This window comes from Caretta caretta, chromosome 9 (assembly GCF_965140235.1).
Source record: "Caretta caretta isolate rCarCar2 chromosome 9, rCarCar1.hap1, whole genome shotgun sequence".
In the NCBI taxonomy this organism is placed as follows: Eukaryota; Metazoa; Chordata; order Testudines; family Cheloniidae; genus Caretta; species Caretta caretta.
The window spans coordinates 90,277,460-90,296,542 of record NC_134214.1 but is presented as its reverse complement, the minus strand read 5'-3'; the positions used below and the strand labels follow the sequence as shown (position 1 = coordinate 90,296,542).

Genomic DNA, 19,083 nt, shown 5'->3' with positions numbered 1-19,083 from the left:
GATAAATTCTTACCTTGTTCCTGTTTGTTCCTATCCCACCTATAACCAATAAGCCATTCAGGCCAGGGACCTTTCCTTTTCTTTTCTGATCTTTGATTGCTGTGTGCACTAAGGCATTATGTGAATGATTAATAATATTGCACATTCCATGTAACATGTTTTTTTTAATAAGTGCTCTGAGCTATTCCAGAGATTTCCACATCACTCTGAGGTGCCATTCTTTGCAAAACTTTTCATTCTCTTTCCCTTGAACTTTAAGATGGAAGTAAAATCAAAAAGTGTTGGTTGGAATTTTCCAAAGTACCCAGCATTGGCCTAATTCTGCTCCCATTAAAGTATTGGTAAAACTGCAATTGACTTCACTGAGAGCAGTTAGGCCAGTGCTGAGCACCTTTGAAATTCACACTTGATGTATCTAACCATTTGCTTTAGAGAATAAAGGCTATCCAAGGAAGGAGGGAAAGGTGAAATGGAGTTCCTAAGACCCCTGCTCTAAAAGGTAGTGGAATCCTGCTAGGCTGTGTTGCTCGCAATTTGACTGAACTTCAGTGATTGCTTAAAATCTGATGACAGTTCTAACTGAGGAAAAAATGTAAAATGTTGATAAAACTATTTGTTTTGAGTTATGTAGTGGTTTACATAACTTGGAGAGAGAAGGGTGTGTATCTGTGGTTACAAAACACTTATATATTTGTCTTATATTGTTGACCTTTTCTTTAAGGATACCAGAAGAGTTCATCACGGACTTTGCTAGTGTGGTCTTTGGTAACAGGTTAGTAATTTTATAAATCAATTTACATGCTCTCATCAGAAGTCTAAAGCAGTGGTTTTCAACCTTTTTTCATTTGTGGACCCCTACAAAATTTCAAGTGGAGGTGCTGACCCCTTTGGAAATCTTAGATGTGATTGAAAACCACTGTTCTATGGTAACGACAACCTTTTGCTGGCCCCTTAGACGTAGTCTGCAGACCCACAAGGGTCCATGGACCACAGGTTGAAAACCACTGGTCTAAAGGATCGTGGGTGATAACCTGGTCCCAATGAGCAGGGTCCTGGATTTCACCCTACAAGTTGGATTCTATGTAAAGTGACTGTCTGTTGAAGAGTATACCTCTGTGCAGCAAGCAGCTTCTCTTGCCACATTTAAACTTTCTCAAGGCACACTGCTGTTACAGGGACTTTCATTGATGACCCACCACTAATAATAATCCCAACATATAAATTGTTTTTTCCCCAAATCTCTGACCTTCCCCATGAAGATTCAGTCTTCAGTCTGTGTAGTTTGTCTTTTGCTCAGTATGATTTGCATTGCAAGCGCCGTGAATCAGGGGTCATATTTACTTTTATGCACTGTTCCTCCATGATTAATGCATTCATGTGTATGGACAATTAAAATAATGGTTGAGGTTTTTAAAACAGTGCAGGGAATTTAGCCACAGTTCTTGCACTGCTTGGATAGAGGACATGTAGCTGAATCTCTTGAACTGCCTTGAAAATCTCAACTAGTATATCTGCAACTGAGGGCAAATGATGAAGTCCCAGACTGTGTCAGGTATTCCTGGGGATTTTTGCACCCTAAAATTAAAAATTCTGCACACAATATTTAAAAATTCTGCATATTTTGTCAAAATACAATATAATCACACCAGTTTCAGTTTTTTGGTAATTTATTTCAAAATACCCATCAGCAAGTATGTCTGTAACAATACAGACAACAATAAAAATTCAGGAAATGTTTTTTTGGCAAATAGATTCTCTACTAGGCGTATTAATACAGAACTTGATATATTTTGGTGACAGTTATGTTCTGTTTCAGTGAAATTAAATATTGCATTTAAACAAAGTCATTATACAAAAATAGGTTATACAAAAGTATTGTAATGACCTGGCCTAAGAGGGCGCTAGCATCCTAAAGGACTGTTTTGTGTCTGTCTGTCATGTCTTGTCCAAGTTCAAGCTTCTATGTGTATTATAAGGTTTTTGAGTCACACCACTGTAGTGGGAGGGGGGTTGGTGAGTTTTGTTTAAGATAGGTTGTTAGCATGGGGAAGAGAGACCCAGCAAAGAGTGAGTGTGTGTGTGTGTGTATGTAAGGGTGAGTGTGTGGAGGGAGAGGGGGTGTTTGTGTGGCTTGGGTCATGCACATGGTTTGCCAGCTGACACCCCTTTGTCTCCAGATGTGGTATGCATGCCCCCATGCCAGGTGCGGGCAGGAGTGCTGGGGCATTCAGTGATAGATGGGAGCAGAGGGGGATGTGTTCAGGCTCATGTGCACACAGAGACGTTATGTGTATACATAACTAATACATTTGAAACACGCAAAACTGGAAAAAGGAAGCATTTCAGTGGAAATCACAAATTTTGCATAGAAATATAAAATTCTGCAGGGAACATTAATTCTGCACAAATTCTGCATTGTGCAGTGTCACAGAATTCCAGTAGTAGTAGTCAAGTGCAGTGGAAACCAGCAGTTCCTTTGGGAGACTCCGAATGATTTTGGGTTTGTCCCTCAGTTTCCCTATGTGTAAGATGGGGATAATGATACTTTCCCCAACAGATGGAAATGCTATGTAAGAGTTAGATATTATGTATCTACGGACAAAATTCAGTCAAGCATGTAGGGACAAAATTAGTAAGGCCAAGGCACAAAATGAGATTAAACTAGCTAGAGATACAAAGGGTAACAAGAAAACATTCTACAAATACATTAGAATCAAAAAGAAGACCAAGGACAGGGTAGGCCTGTTACTTAATGAGGAGGAAAGACAGTAAGAGGAAATGTGGAAATCACAGAAGTTCTAAATGCCCTTTTTGTTTGTTTCCACCAAAAGATTAGTAGCGATCGGACATCTAACATAGAGAATTCCCGTGAAAATGAGGCAAGATCTGAGGCTAAAGTAGGGAAAGAACAAGTTAAAAATTACTTACACAAGTTAGATGTCTTCAAGTTGGCATGGCCTGATGAAATACATTCTAATACTCAAGGAGCTGAATGAGGAGATATCTGAGCCATTAGCCATTATCTTTGAAAACTCATGGAAGATGGGAGAGATTCCAGAGGACTGGAAAGGGGCAAATATAGTGCCCGTCTATAAAAAGGGGAAAAGGACAACTCCAGGGAATTATAGACTAGTCAGTTTAACATCAGTACCTGGTAAGATAATGGAGCAAATAATCAAGCAACCATTCCCAGAGAGTAGTTATCAGTAGTTCACAGTCAAGCTGGAAGGGCTTATCGAGTGGAATCCCTCTGGGATGTGTCCTTGGATCCAGTTCTGTTCGATATCTTCATCAGTGATTTAAATAATGGCATAGAGGGTATACTTACAAAGTTTGCAGATGATACCAAGCTGAGAGGAGTTGCAAGTGCTTTGGAGGATAGGATTGAAATTCAAAACGATCTGAAGAAACGGTCTGTAGTAAATGGGATGAAATTCAATAAGAACAAATGCAAAGTATTCACTTAGGAAGGAACAATCAAATTCCACACATACAGAATGGGAAATGACTGTCCAGGAAGAAGTACTGCGGAAAGGAACGTGGGGGTTATTGTCATTCACAAGCTACATATGAGTCAACAGTGTAATACTATTGCAAAAAAAGCAAACAACATTCTGGGATGTATTAGCAGGAGTGTTGTAAGCAAGACACAAGAAACAATTTTCCATTCTACTCTGTGCTGATAAGGCCTCAGCCAGAGTACTGTGTCCCGTTCTGGGCGCCACATTTCAGGAAAGATATGGACAAATTGGAGAAAGTCCAGAGGAGAACAACAAAAATGATTAAAGGTCTACAAAACATGACCTAGGAGGAAAGATTGAAAAAATTGGGTTTGTTTGGTTTGGAGAAGAGAAGACTGAGATGGGGACATGACAACACTCTTCAAGTACATAAAAGGTTGTCACCAGGAGGAGGGTGAAAAAATGTTCTCCTTAACCTCTGAGGATAGGACAAGAAGCAATGGGCTTAAATTGCAGCAAGGGAGGTTTAGGTTGGACATTAGTAAAGGCTTCCTGTTAGGGTGGTTAAGCACTGGAACAAATTGTCTCAGAAGACAGGTACCCAATCTCTTCACTGGAGATTTTTAAGAACAGGTTAGACCAGTGGGGGCCGGGCAGGCAGGGAGTCAGGACCCGGACCCCGACCCAGACCCTGCCACGCGCAGGGCCAGGCAGTCGGGACCTGGACCCCCACATGCAGGGACAGGCAGCCGGAACCTTGATATTTTTTAGCATACAGCTGTGTACTAATTGGGCTGCGGGTTGACAACCACTGGGTTAGACAAACATCTATCAGGAATGGTCTAGTTATTACTTAGTCCTGCCTTGAGTGCTGGGGTCTGGATTAGATGACCTATTGAGGTCCCTTCCAGTCCTATACTTCTATGATTATTCATCGTCATTAAGCTTTCTATAACTTGCATTGTACAGAGTATATTCATTAGCATGCTTCATTAACAGTCTAACAACGTGTGTCATGCCATATGCTGTGCTGTAATTGTTAGAGACTTTCCTAGATCGAGTTCAGTCATCCAGCCGTATTGACTTGAGAATTCAATCCAGGTGATTTGATGACACTCTAGAAGGGTTAATAGATGGTGCTGCACTAGTCAGAATTCGTTTACCTGATCGCTTAGTGGATTAGTGAGCTACACCAAATCAAGGAGGATTAGAGCAGCCTATTTTTCTTCCCCTCTAGGGGGTCCTTTCTCCCAGACGGATCCTCCACCCTTATTTAATCTCTCCCCATATTTATAAACGTCTTGATCTTGCATGTGCTGAGTGCACCTCACTGAGAGTTGAGGGCACTCAGCCCTGTCAGAATCAAGCCCAGCATTGTTATTTGATATAATTTTCTCCTTGTTCTTGGTAGTTTTGTTTTACCCCAAGCAAATGGATGAATGAGGCTACAGAAGTTCAAACTATTATTAATTTTCCTTGTTTAGGCTCTTTGCTCAAAGTACAGACTACTTGGGAGCAGGTATACATTTTACTCCTTTCTTCCTTTCTGTAATTGTCTTTCTGAATTACACCATGGTAGATGTAAGAATGCAGAGTTCATAGGCGCCAAGTGAAATGTTGGCGATGGAGAGAGACGTTTGAAGGGAGGGTGGAATGTGCATGAATTATCTATTTTCATCCAGGCCGCTATTGTGTTAGAGAATTTAGCTTTTTTAATTTCAGAAGAGTTAACTCCAGCTGTGATTATCCAATGTAATCTGGCTTCATGTTTGAGAACCAGAACAGAGGGACCTGTAGGACCATGTATCATTTCCATGCGAATCTGCTGCATGAGCTAACACCTAATCCTACATTTTCTTAATGAATTATAAATGTATGTATGGTCATTCTAAGTACATGACCACTGGCGTGAGAAGTATTAGATGTTTTGATTCAGAACTCATATGAACTACATATCCCAGAGGAATCCATTTCAGAGAAACATTTGACCTCTTATTTTTATCGTTTCCCAGGCATTCTGGCCTATCCACATAATTTTGCATCTTAAAAGACAGTTCCAAAGCTCTACAAAATTAAAAATTGTATTTCTCTTTATATCTCCACAGTTTCAGACACATCAAGCTGTGTAGATAAAGGGAGAAGAGCAGCATGTCTGATAGACACCATCAGATAAACTGCGAGAAATTAAAGCTGCTTTTTGAAAGGGATTACTATAGATTCTCCAACTTTTAATACCTACAATAAACTTAGTACAATTTAATTTTAATCCAGATTACTGTATTGTCAGATCGTTGCTTAGTGGGTCCCATGGTTCTGTGTGTCTCACTGATTCGTGTGCTCTTGTTACACAATAGTATTTTCATACATTCCTTTTAGGCAAATGCTGCTATGTCCGGAATTAATTTGTCATTAATTTTGACATTGGTAGTTCGTTCCAGATGCTCTCCTGTGGCAATGCATTTTGCTTAGGGTATTGTGACACATTAATTTAGGTCCCCATGAATATCATTATGTCCCAAGTGTAATGTGGTGCATCCCAGTGTTCCTTCACTCACACTGTTCCCAGACAGTTCTGTGCGAAGCGTTGCATGCTGATCGTACGTGGGGTCACTGGTGGACGCGCTTTACCAAAAAAAAAATATATATTTAATTAAAGTGCTTTTGAAGACAAGAGTCTCAGCAGGCGCCGTGAAGACTCTGTGAAGTCAAAAGTGTCTTATGTTTTGTAGTGTAAATAAACTCTTCTTTTCCTATCACCAACGTCCCATTTCTTTTCGCTTTGGCTGCTGTGTTTCTACCATCTTTGCTGTGTTCTCATGCATTGATTTTCCGTTTCCAGCTGCATTTGTATACTGGGTGGAGAGGGTTAAGAAGGTGTTGACTGAAAAAGAAACTACCCTGTAAAGAGAAGTTTATAGCTATCAGTCCAGCACCAAACTAAAGGTCTAAATTTTGTCCACAGAGTTTTTGTGACTTCTAAGTGAGAGTCTGAGGCTAGTCTCGTCACACTTGTTTGCACTGTGGACCTTTAACACCAACCATCCCAACCTAGAAAATGGAAAAATACTTCTCATTCCACCTCTCCCCCCAAGAGCCTACTGCCTAATTGAAGTGTCTTCCACTGACTGACATTAGCATGTACAAAGGCAAGAAATTGCAGCGTGGGTATTTTTGAGGAGATCTTCCTGCAAACGATACCCTGTAGCAGCTTGCCATTGAGGGGAAGGCATGCTTACAATGTTTAATCCTGTCAGGATTCTGCTAATGCCCATTTCTAGGCTCTGACTCCTCATAGTCGCACCCAGCTGTGTTGACCTATTTCTTATCCATGGGCTGACTATGGGCAAGAGCCAGATGATCTATTTCCTCTGCTCATGTTTTTGTCCACACTACCAGGGATGCCTCTCAGTTCTGAAAATAACCTGTGGTTTTTTTGTTTGTTTTTTGCCTTTGCTCTACACAAGAACATCATACTACCTTAGGCTGTCAATGTTACACACCTTTGTCTAACTGCTAATTTCTCTGGACAAATTATAAGCAGACACCAAGCAAACCGTACGCCTGGATCTGAGTAGAGATAGCCATTAGACTATCAAGCGAATGTATCCTTGTTTGTGAAAAGAGGACTCTCTTCTGAAATAAAGTATGTAATTAGATTATGTGAAGCATCATCCAGCCCTTGGTTGGAGTAGCTTTGAAATGTACCATAAATAACTTACCCTGGCACAAGAAGCTTAGTCCCAAAAAAAAAAAAAAGGGTGAGTAACACAAAGTTCAGACTGTCTCCCCAGCAGACCTCTGGAGACAGTTTTATGAGTACACCTAAAAATGGATGCTTGTTGTGTCTTTGTATCAGATTTGGCTTGTTTACTTACCCTGAGTTTAAGATGCTATTAAAATTTTAAAGACTGCCAGGCATCTGAAGTTTAATCAGCATCAACTGCATTTTCTCATAGAAATACACAGCATGTGTGACTCTTGCTACAAAATATGATGTGTAAGAAGCCAAAACTTTCATTTATTAGACTAGACAAAATCATAAAAGTCATGCCGGGGCTTGCTGTGACTGAGCATTACATAAGGAACTCTGATCCAATCCACTTTACCTACTCTAACAAGGACCCAGAGATGACATTTTACTGCATGCTTCAGACTGCTCCCTGATGTGAACATCAGGTGTGCTCTGCTGCAGCAGTGCTGTATGTGTTTGCTATGGGGAGGGCAGTTGGGGAGAAGGGTGTTGGCACATCTTAATTTCTGTGTTTAAATCCTCTTTTTCCTTTCTTATTTGCTAGTGCTGGCCTCACATGGAGATAAAGATATATCATTGGCAGAGGGACCCTAGTTGTTAATAGTGCATCACTGACATATATTACTTTGATTTCAATTTCAGCACTCAGGTGTCTACCATAACCCTTTGGCAGATTATTACTGGACCCCCGTTTACTGAAATTACCCACAGTAGTTCGATAAATTATCTGTTGAAAAGTGCAGCAAAAAGCGAGAAGTGTGTGTGTAGTCTGAGCACAAGATGCAGCACCTTTACAAAACCTTGATTTGTTCAGACTGCTCTGAATGATGCTAGCCGCAGAGGGGAAATTTGTTCGTACTGAGAGATATTTTTTTCCCTTTAGATTTTTGCCTTGCACATATGCTTCATAATTTCCCTTCCCTGGTTTATCTTCCAGGCGTCCTGTTGTTGAAGCCACAACTATGAAACAAGGAAATAAGCTGCCAAGTGTTAATGACATTAAGTGGAGAGTGGACGTGGCTATATCCACAAGGTAAGGAATAAAAGCCTGCGGGACCAGTGAAAGGGTTTTCCAACTCTAAACTCTAATTGCAGTGCCACTTCTCAATGCTAAAATATATCTCATTGTGAGATTTGCATGCAGTGTTAAACAGTACGGTATGGAGATAACCTTGAGTAACACACAAATCAGATTATATACAGGGCTACTGTTACATAAAATCAGTCTGTTGGAAATGCTTGCATCATTTGTTAAGACAGTTCATGCATTTTTATGCCTTCTGTTGTTTGTTTAGATTTCTAAAATATGCATGCTAGAAGCTCCCCTCCCTGTATCTGTATGAAGCTCTGTGACATATTCAATATTCCAATATTTTAAAATGCACAATAATAAATTTAATTAGTGCCCTTCCAGTGGCCATAATTGTAACCCAATCCAATCCAATCCCACTATGTAATAACACCATATAACAGCTAACCACATCCCGTCCCCTCCCCAAACACCACAAAGGAAGATGAGTTTTGTAGCCTGTGGAGAAGGTGGATAAAGCTGGACTCTGGCAGGCCAAGCATGGAAGTAAAAGGAAACTTCCCTTTTCTTTTGTATCAGAGGAGTTCCATTTCTAGTGCCTCCCCTGACTGCACCTGTGTTTGTATGGTCCAAGGGGAGAGGCAGTCCCTTGGGTAACCTGGGCCTTAAAACCCAAGACTGCCACCTTGACTTTCATCTGGAAGCCCACAGGCAACCTGTGCAGCTCTTGGAGCAGCAGTGCTGTGAGCTCCAGCATATACTATTAGTAAGCAGGCCACCACATTTGGAACTAGCTGCAGTTTCTAAGTGGTGTCAGGGTGTAGCCCTGAGTAGAGTGCATTACAACAGTCTTTATCTCAAAGTGACAAAGGCATGGGTCAGTACACATTTGAAACCAAAGAGGACACTCCTCTTACCAAGCAGATGGGGAAAAAATGCTCTTGCACACAGTTACTACCTGCGTCTCCAACAATAGTCTAAACTGCACCCCTGATTTACAGATGATGGCCCCACACACGTTGCAGCTGAGAGAACTCCAGCCAGTTCACTTGGCTGCTTCCCCAACTTTCTAACATTGTCTCTGTCTCACCTGGACTGAGCCTCGGTCAGCCAACCATCCTTCGAACCCCAGTCTCCTTTAGATGTCTGGTTATCCTTTCAGATCCATTGGTGGGATCAACTGTAATTGAGAAGAGTGGCGCTGAATATCATCTGCACACTACAGACACAGCAGCTCTTGTCTCCTTACTAAGCCTCCTTGCAGCCTAATTTACACATTGACTAAGAGAGACAACAGAGCAGAACCTTTGCAGTACCCTACATGAGAGAGCTCTTGGGTGGATAAACAATCATCCATAATTACCCCTTGGGACCACTTTTCTGAATAGGAGTGAATCCATTTCAGAATAGTTCTGTCTACTCCTGCTAGGGATCTCACAGTCTTGTGAACAGCCATTTATGATCAGCCAGGCCAAAGTCACATCTTACACTAGCCACGTAGATACATTGTCTTTGGGCAGAGCCAGGAAGAAAGAGTGACCAGTACTGCTCATGCAATTTCTGTCCCTCAGACCTGGTCTGAACCGAGATTGACCAGGTTGAAGGTAATATGGAGTGCTGACTCTGGTGTAACTGCTTGGCCATCTTTCCCAAAAGAGGAAATCGTCTAGGTAATCTTTCCCAAAAGAGGCAGATGCAATGTGAGTCAGTAGCTGAGATTGTTGGGCTCAAGATAATTTCTTTAGTAGTGGACCCACCAGTGCATCCCTGAGAAGCTGTCTCCTTACCTTCAGTCAAAGAGACGCTGGCATAACACCAACAGTGGCCATGGTGTCTCACTGCCGTCCTTTACCAACCAAGAGGCCCATGGATCTGGTGCACTGTGGCGACCCAAAATGGGCAATACTGGCCAAAACTTAGCCAAAGAAGACACAGCATTTGTCTGCTTGAGACATTACCCTGCACCCACAGATGCAACAAACTATTGGAAGCCAAGCAACTTTTAACTATTAGCTGTGCAGCCAACTCAGAGCGCAGAGGATGTTGGGCACTCGCCATTGACTGAACTGAATTATACAAAGCAGATAGGGTAGTTACAACTAAGGAGTGCCCTGAGGTGTGTTCTAAAGCAGTGGGTCGCAACCAGGGGGCTGCAAGCAAGTTTCAGGGGGTCCCCAAGCAAGGCCAGCATTAGACTCGCTGGGGCCTAGGGCAGAAAGCCAAAGCCCCACCACATGGGGCTGAAGCCTGGGGCTCTGAGCCCTGCCTTGTAGGGCTGCAGCCAAAGCCTGAGCAACTTAGCTTCATGGAGGGCCCTGTTGCATGGAGCACCAGGCAGTTGCCCTGCTTGCCACCCCCTAACACCAGCCCTGGCTTTTATGTGCAGAGAGACAGTTGTTGTGGCACAGGTGGGTCATGGAGTTTTTATAGCATGTTGGGGGGGCCTCAGAAAGAAAAAGATTGAGACCCCCTGTTCTAAAGAGTTCCACTCAGATGCCACTACACTGCAAATTCTTTCTCTAAGATAGAGCAAAGCATGCAGATAAATAACCTTAGCCTCAATGGCTCAAGGGCCCCATAATAGCTTCACCATTCCTTCCAAACAACTCAGGAACAGTATGTCTTCCACTTTCTGTATTCTTCCCTTTTATTTTCCTTTCCAGTCACCCTGCCACTCCCCGCCCCCTCAGAAATTCTTGTTTGTCATCTGGCCATCGCCTCTGCTGAAGAGATGAGGAAGCAGAGTGATCCCAGGCTTCCAGCTCTGATGCTTGTCAGTACCTGACCTGGCTTTGGCAACATCCGCTGGTGCAGGCAGCACAGGGATGACTCATTTCCCACTCCTCTGGTCACCAAATAGACTCTGGAACAAAATAGCAAGTCACAAACTTAGCACAGTCTCCAGGAGAGCTTGATTCCCCAGCTGGGGCTGCAGTTTAGAGCAGAAGAGGAATGGAAGGGTTTAGGGCACTGTTGTTTAGTGCTGCTTGACATAAGATACATAGGAAGATGGTCTGTGTTCTTTTTTGCTAACAGTATTTGGGCGATTTTCATCCCTATTGTATCTCTGTAGAAATCAGTGGAATTACACCAGGGTTGACTTTGGCTTATTATCTGTCATGATTACAAGTTTGAATACATTTCCTTTTAAATATAAAAGCTCCTTTTTTAGTCTGCTACCTCAGTATGAAAGTGAATTTGATAGGGTTCTGTTAATTTGTGTTCCTCTGAATTTCCTACCCAGCCAAATGTGAATGCTTGATTGAAATGTTTGGAAATGATTCATGTGAGCTCTATGGGACCCCTCTCGGACACCGGAAAGGGTTAATTTATAATGCTATATTATAGCATTGCAAATGTGTACTATTTTAATACTAATCATGTAAATAATTTCAGTTCATTGGCCCGTGCATTGCAACCGTCCATTTTAATGCTGCTGAAGCTTTCGGATGGGACAGCTCATCGCTTTGAAGTAAGTCTTTATTCTACTAGATAAAGAGAGAGATCCACTTTACGTTCCTTTTAGAAAGTTAAATTGCTATTAAAAAGGTTAAAGCCTTCATGGACAATTCATTGTTTTTCTTTAGTATATTCTGATTTCTGTGCAGCCACACACAGTATATTACAAAACTCCAGCCAAAATGATTTCTTATCTTCTTTTTGGGCATGCGAAACTCAAACAGCTTAATGGGACTAAATCGGGGGGCCCACGTAATCTTCATCCAAGAATATTAAAGGAATTGGCCCATGAAATTGCAAGCCCATTAATTGGCCCATGAAATTGCAAGCCCATTAGCAAGAATTTTTAATGAATCTGTAAACTCAGGGGTTGTACTGTATGATTGGAGAATTGCTAACATAGTTCCTATTTCTAAGAAAGGGGGAAAAAAGTGATCCGGGTAACTATAGACCTGTTTGACATCTGTAGTATGCAAGGTCTTGGAAAAAAAGTCAATGGTAAATGGGACAAAATACAACATGGTTTTACAAAAGGTAGATCGTGCCAAACCAACCTGATCTCCTTCTTTGAGAAAGGAACAGATTATTTAGACAAAGGAAACGCAGTGGATCTAATTTACCTAGATTTCAGTAAGGCATTTGATACCGTGCCACATGGGGAATTATTAGTTAAATTGGATAAGATGGGGATCAATAGGAAAATTTAAAGGTGGATAAGGAATTGGTTAAAGGGGAGACTACAACGGGTCCTACTGAACGGTGAACTGTCAGGCTCGAGGGAGGTTACCAGTGGACTTCCTCAAGAGTCGGTTTCGGGACCAATCTTATTTAATCTTTTTATTACTGACATAGGCACAAAAAGTGGGAGTGTGCTAATAAAGTTTGTGGATGATACAAAGCTGGGAGGTATTGCCAATTTAGAGAAGGACAGGGATATCCTACAGGAGGATCTGGATGACCTTGAAACCTGGAGTAATAGTAATAGGATGATATTTAATAGTGAGAAGTGTAAGGTCATGCATTTAGGGATTAATAACAAGAATTTTAGTTATAAGCTGGTGACGCATCAATTAGAAGTAACGGAGGAGGAGAAGGACCTTGGAGTATTGGTTGATCATAGGATGACTATGAGCCGCCACTGTGATATGGCCGTGAAAAAAGCTAATGCGGTCTTGGGATGCATCAGGAGAGGTATTTCCAGTAGGGATAAGGAGGTTTTAGTACCGTTATACAAAGCATTGGTGAGACCTCACCTGGAATACTGTGTGCTGTTCTGGTCTCCCATGTTTAAGAAGGATGAATTCAAACTGGAACAGGTACAGAGAAGGGCTACTAGGATGATCCGAGGAATGGAAAACTTGTCTTATGAAAGGAGACTCAAGGAGCTTGGCTTGTTTAGCCTAACTAAAAGAAGGTTGAGGGGAGATATGATTGCTCTCTATAAATATATCAGAGGGATAAATACCAGAGTGGGAGAGGAATTATTTAAGCTCAGTACCAATGTGGACACAAGAACAAATGGATATAAACTGGTCATTGAGAAGTTTAGACTTGAAATTAGATGAAGGTTTCTAACCATGAGAGGAGTGAATTTTTGAAATAGTCTTCCAAGGGAAGCAGTGGGGACAAAAGATCTATCTGGCTTTAAGATTAAACTCGATAAGTTTAGGGAGGAGATGGTTGATGGGATAACATGGTTTTGGTAATTAAATATTCATGGTAAATAGGCCCGATGGGATATTAGATGGTGTGGGATCTGAGTTACCCAGGAAAGAATTTTCTGTAATATCTGGCTGGTGAATCTTGCCCATATGCTCAGAGTTTAGCTGATAGCCATATTTGGGGTCGGGAAGGAATTTTCCTCCAGGGCAGATTGGAAGAGGCCCTGGAGGTTTTTCGCCTTCCTCTGTAGCATGGGGCACGGGTCACTTGCTGGAGGATTCTCTGCTCCTTGAAGTCTTTAAACCACGATTTGAGGACTTCAATAGCTCAGACATAGGTGAGAGGTTTTTCGCAGGAGTGGTGGGTGAAATTCTGTGGCCTGCGTTGTGCAGGAGGTCAGACTAGATGATCATAACGGTCCCTTCTGACCTAAATATCTATGAATCTGTTTTGTTGAAACTTTGGTTTCCAGAGAAATAGTAATCACTCCGAAGTAGTATTGCATAATTTCTGATGATTAACACTTTTTATAGTTTTATTTTTGACTTTAATCTTAAAATAAGACAATGTTTTTTGATGGCTGGGAAGTTACTGAAGCAATTTATGAAATGCTAGATGCCCCACTAAGCCTGTTACTTTTGCCACAGAAGATAATTATCAGGTATCTTTACTCACTTTCTCTTTAATACACATCCTGCTTCCAGAAAGAGAGCAGAAAACTTTGGTGCCTTTTTTACTTCCAATTAAGCAAGGGCATTTTTTGTGTCATTGTACATAATGCCTTCCCAGAAAATGGCATGAACTTGTCTGTACTTTTGACTTTTGTAATAGAATGCTGCACTCTATAAATAACGCTGTGTGCATGAGTAGTTCACCTGTTAGTGCTTTTGGCTTCAATTCATACATTAGTTATCTGGTGGTTATGCGCCAGGTATTGGATTAAATGGTTGGCTTCACAACCTTTACTGTGTTTAACGTGGAAAACTGTTTCACAGAAAGACTTAACATAAAGCTGCTTGGAAAGGCCTGACTGTGATTTGCTACATTGTGAAGTCTTTAAGATGCCATATGACAAAAGATGAAATTCACCCCTGTGCAGAGGCCAGCTCCTGAGACTTAAGTGGTGCATAGGCTTTGTGCTAAACTTCTGCACAGGAGTGAATTTCACCCTACCCAAACAAATGAGCACAACTGAAAATTACAAATATTTTCAAAAATCTATTGGAAAATCAGTTCCTCCTTCCCTTAACTGCCAGGATTGGGTTCGGGGTTCCATGTTTTTCTTCCCAGAGGGGACATCAGACACCAAAAGGGCAGTCAGCAATGCAACTCTGCACCTTTTTAAAGGTGGAGCCGTCCTGTCAAGGAGATCTGCTGCTGCGTCTCCCCTAGTGCATGCAAATCACCATGCACAAGCAGCATATCTCATTCTGAATCCTAATCCACCTGCCACATAGATCTGGGTGCTGCAGAACTGGCTGTGAGCAGGATTTCTACATGTTAGAGCCCCTCTAATAGATCTGGAGGTAAATCTGTCTTCTGGTTCAAAGTGCCTTATTCAGGCAGGCAAACATTCTCCACTTCTGAAGTTTCCTTCATGCCCAAACATGCACACACAGTGACCTGCTAGCTCAGGCATGTTTGTGTTTGGACTGGAAGACCAAGATAATTAATCCAAAGGATTGTTCCACAATGAATAGTACTTTAAAATTATTCTGTTGCACACACACAAAAGTTATATTCCCTCTGGTCTGCTGACCCTTCTGTCTCAAGCCATGTTTGCCGGAGCTGAGTGGTTAAATAAAGAAGGGGGGACTGCAACATTTTGAGGCACATTGCTTGCCTGTCGTTTAAGTGAAAAAAAAAAAAACGCTTTTACTACTCAGCTGCATGAGAGAGTCACAGTCAGGTGCTGACTTCCTCTCACTTCACTGGTGGTCCATGCTATGCTTAGCAAACGTGTGATAGGAGTCTCATGTTGTGGAAGGAACATTTTAGTCTCACAAGGGGTCTGGCGGCATTAATAGATCACTGCCCCCATTTGGCTCCTTGGGGTTTGCAGTGGTAAAGATAAATCCATTAGATTTGTTTCTTCATGCTGAAAAATGAGTGTCTTCCAAGTGAAATGAGGAATATGGGTGCAATTTTTACATGAACCCATGCACAAGAGGCATTCCATTTCTGTAACCATGTAAGCTCTGTAATGTAGCAATAGCCTCAGCCTCATTAACAATCTGCTTGGCTAGCCTTTGCTTTAAGACCTTGACATTAGCGGACATATATTATGCATTTGTCCATCTATTTTCCAATTGTAATCACATCTGAGGCTGTTACTGTACATCAGTTACTCCTGTGGTTTTCAACCTGTGGGCCGTAGACCCCTGGAGGTCCACAGACTGTCTAAGATTTCCAAAGGGGTCTGCACCTCCACTGGAAATATTTTAGGGGTCCACAAATGAAAAAAGGTTGAAAACCATTGAGTTATTCTATCTAAGGGCATCACTTCGCTAGTGAATGTCATGTGAGAATATGACTGTGAATAGTCAAATTCGCGAACGATGCTAACCATGACTTTGAGACAAGGATAAGTTATCTCCGTCATGTCAGCTAGCCATGGTTAAACCCTACCCGGATCAAGGTTTAAACATCATGGGGCTGACATGATGCTGAACATGCATCCTCCTTATGTACACCAACTGCAAAATCATGGTCTGCATCCTATAAGCTAATTGGTCTCCTCGCAGCAATGTTCTAACACAATGCCATTTTGTAGCGAAGATAAAGTGTAAGGAGTATATTATCCATACCACCTAATATACCCCTGTACTTCAATTAATCAGGGACTCAAGGTCCCTTTGTTTTAGCTAGACCAAATGCCCATTTGAAGATCCACTGGGGCCTGCAGAAATGTGCACAGGCTGCAAGAATCCTTATTTGGAGCATGGAAGCATCTGGGTAACTCCTCCTAGTGCATTTCAGCCAGGATAAGTCGTCACTTCTGCAGCTTATCTCTAATCCAGCCCATGGATCTGATGAGCGGATTTTGCCCCTGGTCGTTAGGATGCTAACCAGCAGGGAACAAAGAAACCTCAGCTTGGAAGATAACTCGAAGGCGAAACTGGTTCTCACATATTTTATTGTATTTTGTCAATCAGCATAAACATCCTGTTAAGTGACTGGGATCATAAAACTTTGTTTAACCTTCTTATTCACCTCCAGAAGAAGGGAGGGCGGGGGGGGGGGGATAGGAATACAGCCAGCGTGCTGGTTGTAATGTTATCTGAATGTGCATTTTGCATAAAGTCATGCGGCCACATTTTTTCGTAACTGCCTTAACAGTGCACCATTGTCCTGTAATCGCATTGTTATACCTGAGGCATCATCTCCCATAACTACTTTCCCATTTACAGAGCATGAATAGACTCAGAGTTTTTTTTAACTCCAGTACTTATCCAAACAGTTCAAAACGTTCTGGCTGTGACTGACCTGCAAAATGTAAATTATTTTAAAAAAGAACAACTTGTTTTTAAATATATTTGATGTTCTGAAACCACCATCTTGCGTCTAAAAATAAAAAAGTCTCCTCGTTTGAGCAGACTGGAGGCCAGCGTCGGATTCAGTTTAGGTGGGTTTTTCCACCTTTTCCTGTGCTGCTGTAAAGTTACAGAAGAGAGTCTAGTGCAGGGGTGAGCTAACTGCAGGCCGGATCTGGGCCGCCAGCCATTTTAATCCGGCCCTTGAGCTCCTGCTGCAGAGCAGGGTCTGGGGCTTTCCTCGCACCGGCGCTCCAGGCGGGGAGCAGGGTTGGGGGCCGCACCATGTGGCTCCCGGAAGCAGCGGCATGGCCCCACTCCGACTCCTCCACGTAGGGGCAGCCAGGGGGCTCTGCTCTGCCTGCTGCCCCTACCCCAAACACCGCCCCTGCAACTCCCATTGGCCCACACCCCCAGCCGGAGCCTGCACCCCTTCCCACACCCGTGCCCCAGCCCTGATCCTCCTCCCACCCTCTGAACCCCCGCGCCCCAGCCTGGAGCACCCTCCCACACCCCAGACTCCTCATTCCCAGCCTGCACCCCCAGCCAGAGCCCATACCCCACTCCCCAGCCTGGAGCCCTCTCCCGCACCCTGAACTCCTTGTTTCTGGCCCCCACCCTGGAGCCCGCACCTCCAACCAGAGCTCTCACCCCCTCCTGCACCCCAACCCCAATTTTGTGAGCATTCATGGCCCGCCATACAATTTCTATTAACAGATGTGGCCCTTGGGCCAAAAAGTTTGCCCACCCCTGGTCTAGTGGGCACTTAAAAACCAGCGCAGCTCGGAACCACCAAAGCTTCCTTGTCTTGAAGAGTCCCAAAGGCATTTTATAATCTGCAGAGGTGCAACAAACTCCTTGCCTGCATCTGTATTAGATATAGTGCAAAGTGCCATGTAACTTACTAAATCATGATTGGTTGATCCTGTGTGGCCTCCTTGGTTGCCCCATCTCAAAAAAGATACACTAGAATTGGGAAAGGTGCAGAGCAGGGCAACAAAAATGATGAGGGGGATGGAACAGCTTCCATGTGAGGAGATTAAAAAGACTGGGAAAAGAGACGACCAAGGGGGGTTGACAGAGGTCTGTAAAATCATGACGGATGTGGAGAAAGTGAATAGGGAAGTGTTATTTCCCCTTCACATGACACATGAACCAGGCATCACCCCATGAAATGAATAGGCAGCAGGTTTAAAACAAACAGAAGGAAGTATTTCTTCACACAACACACAAACGGTGAAACCTGTTGCCAAGGGATGTTGAGAAGGCCAAAAGTATAACTGGATTCAAAAAAGAATTAGATAAGTTCACGGAGGTTAGGTCCATCAGTGGTTATTAGCCAAGATGGTCAGGGATGCAACTCCATGCCTTTGGTGTCCCTAAACCTCTGACTGCTACAAGCTGGGGCTGGACCACAGGGGATGGATCACTTGATAAATCGCCTTGTTCTGTTCAGTCCCTCTGAAGCACCTGGCACCGGCCACTCGGAAGACAGATACTGAGCTAGATAGACCACTGGTCTGACTTACTGTGGTCATTCTTATGTTATTACCTAGCATTTTGTTAGCCTCTGATCTTTTGCTTAAAATCTATAAAACCTGTCTGAACCTATATGGGCCTGATGTTCTCGAATGTTTTCTGTCTGCATGGGTATATTAGCCAGATGAGTCATAATTCTAATGAATCTTATGTTTCAGGTGCCAGTTGTAAAGTTTCAAGAATTAAGGTACAACGTTGCCCTGATATTGAAGGAAATGAATGATCTGGAGAAAAGAAGCATTCTGAAAATCCAGGACTGAACACTTCCAAACAGCAAATTAATAGAACCACTTGGAAAACCTGAAAGAGAATTGTGAAATGCAAAATAAAGATCCAGAATCATTTTGCATGTATCAGTATTGTAACATAACATTTCTAACATCTGCTGTAAATATTTTTCAATTAAAGTGTTAAAAGCCTCTGCTGTTTTCTCAAACTTATTTTCTCCTAAGAAATATACTTATGAACATGGTATAATCCACTGTTTGTGAGCGCTTCTGTATGATTCATCAAAACATTTTTAAAATAACTGTCCTAATAGATGTAAGAACCATTGCTTCATGATAATGATTCATCTCTAATTATTTTAGAAAGCTTGCTACCGAAAGCCCCTTCACTATGTAACGTAAAAAAACTTTGCAATGCTTG

At 42.4% G+C, this 19,083-nt stretch overlaps 1 protein-coding gene across 1 annotated transcript in view; it reads left to right on the top strand.

Moving 5' to 3' along the window:
• COMMD5 (COMM domain containing 5) overlaps positions 1-18,854 on the top strand; it is a 28,749-nt gene extending 9,895 nt beyond the window's left edge. Inside the window, exons 4-7 of the mRNA XM_048863101.2 lie at positions 722-772; positions 8,150-8,245; positions 11,639-11,714; positions 18,594-18,854. Of these exons, the coding sequence (XP_048719058.1) occupies positions 722-772; positions 8,150-8,245; positions 11,639-11,714; positions 18,594-18,695 (325 nt within the window). The 3' untranslated portion in view covers positions 18,696-18,854. The remainder of the gene's footprint in view (positions 1-721; positions 773-8,149; positions 8,246-11,638; positions 11,715-18,593) is intronic.
• Positions 18,855-19,083: the final 229 nt, after the last annotated feature.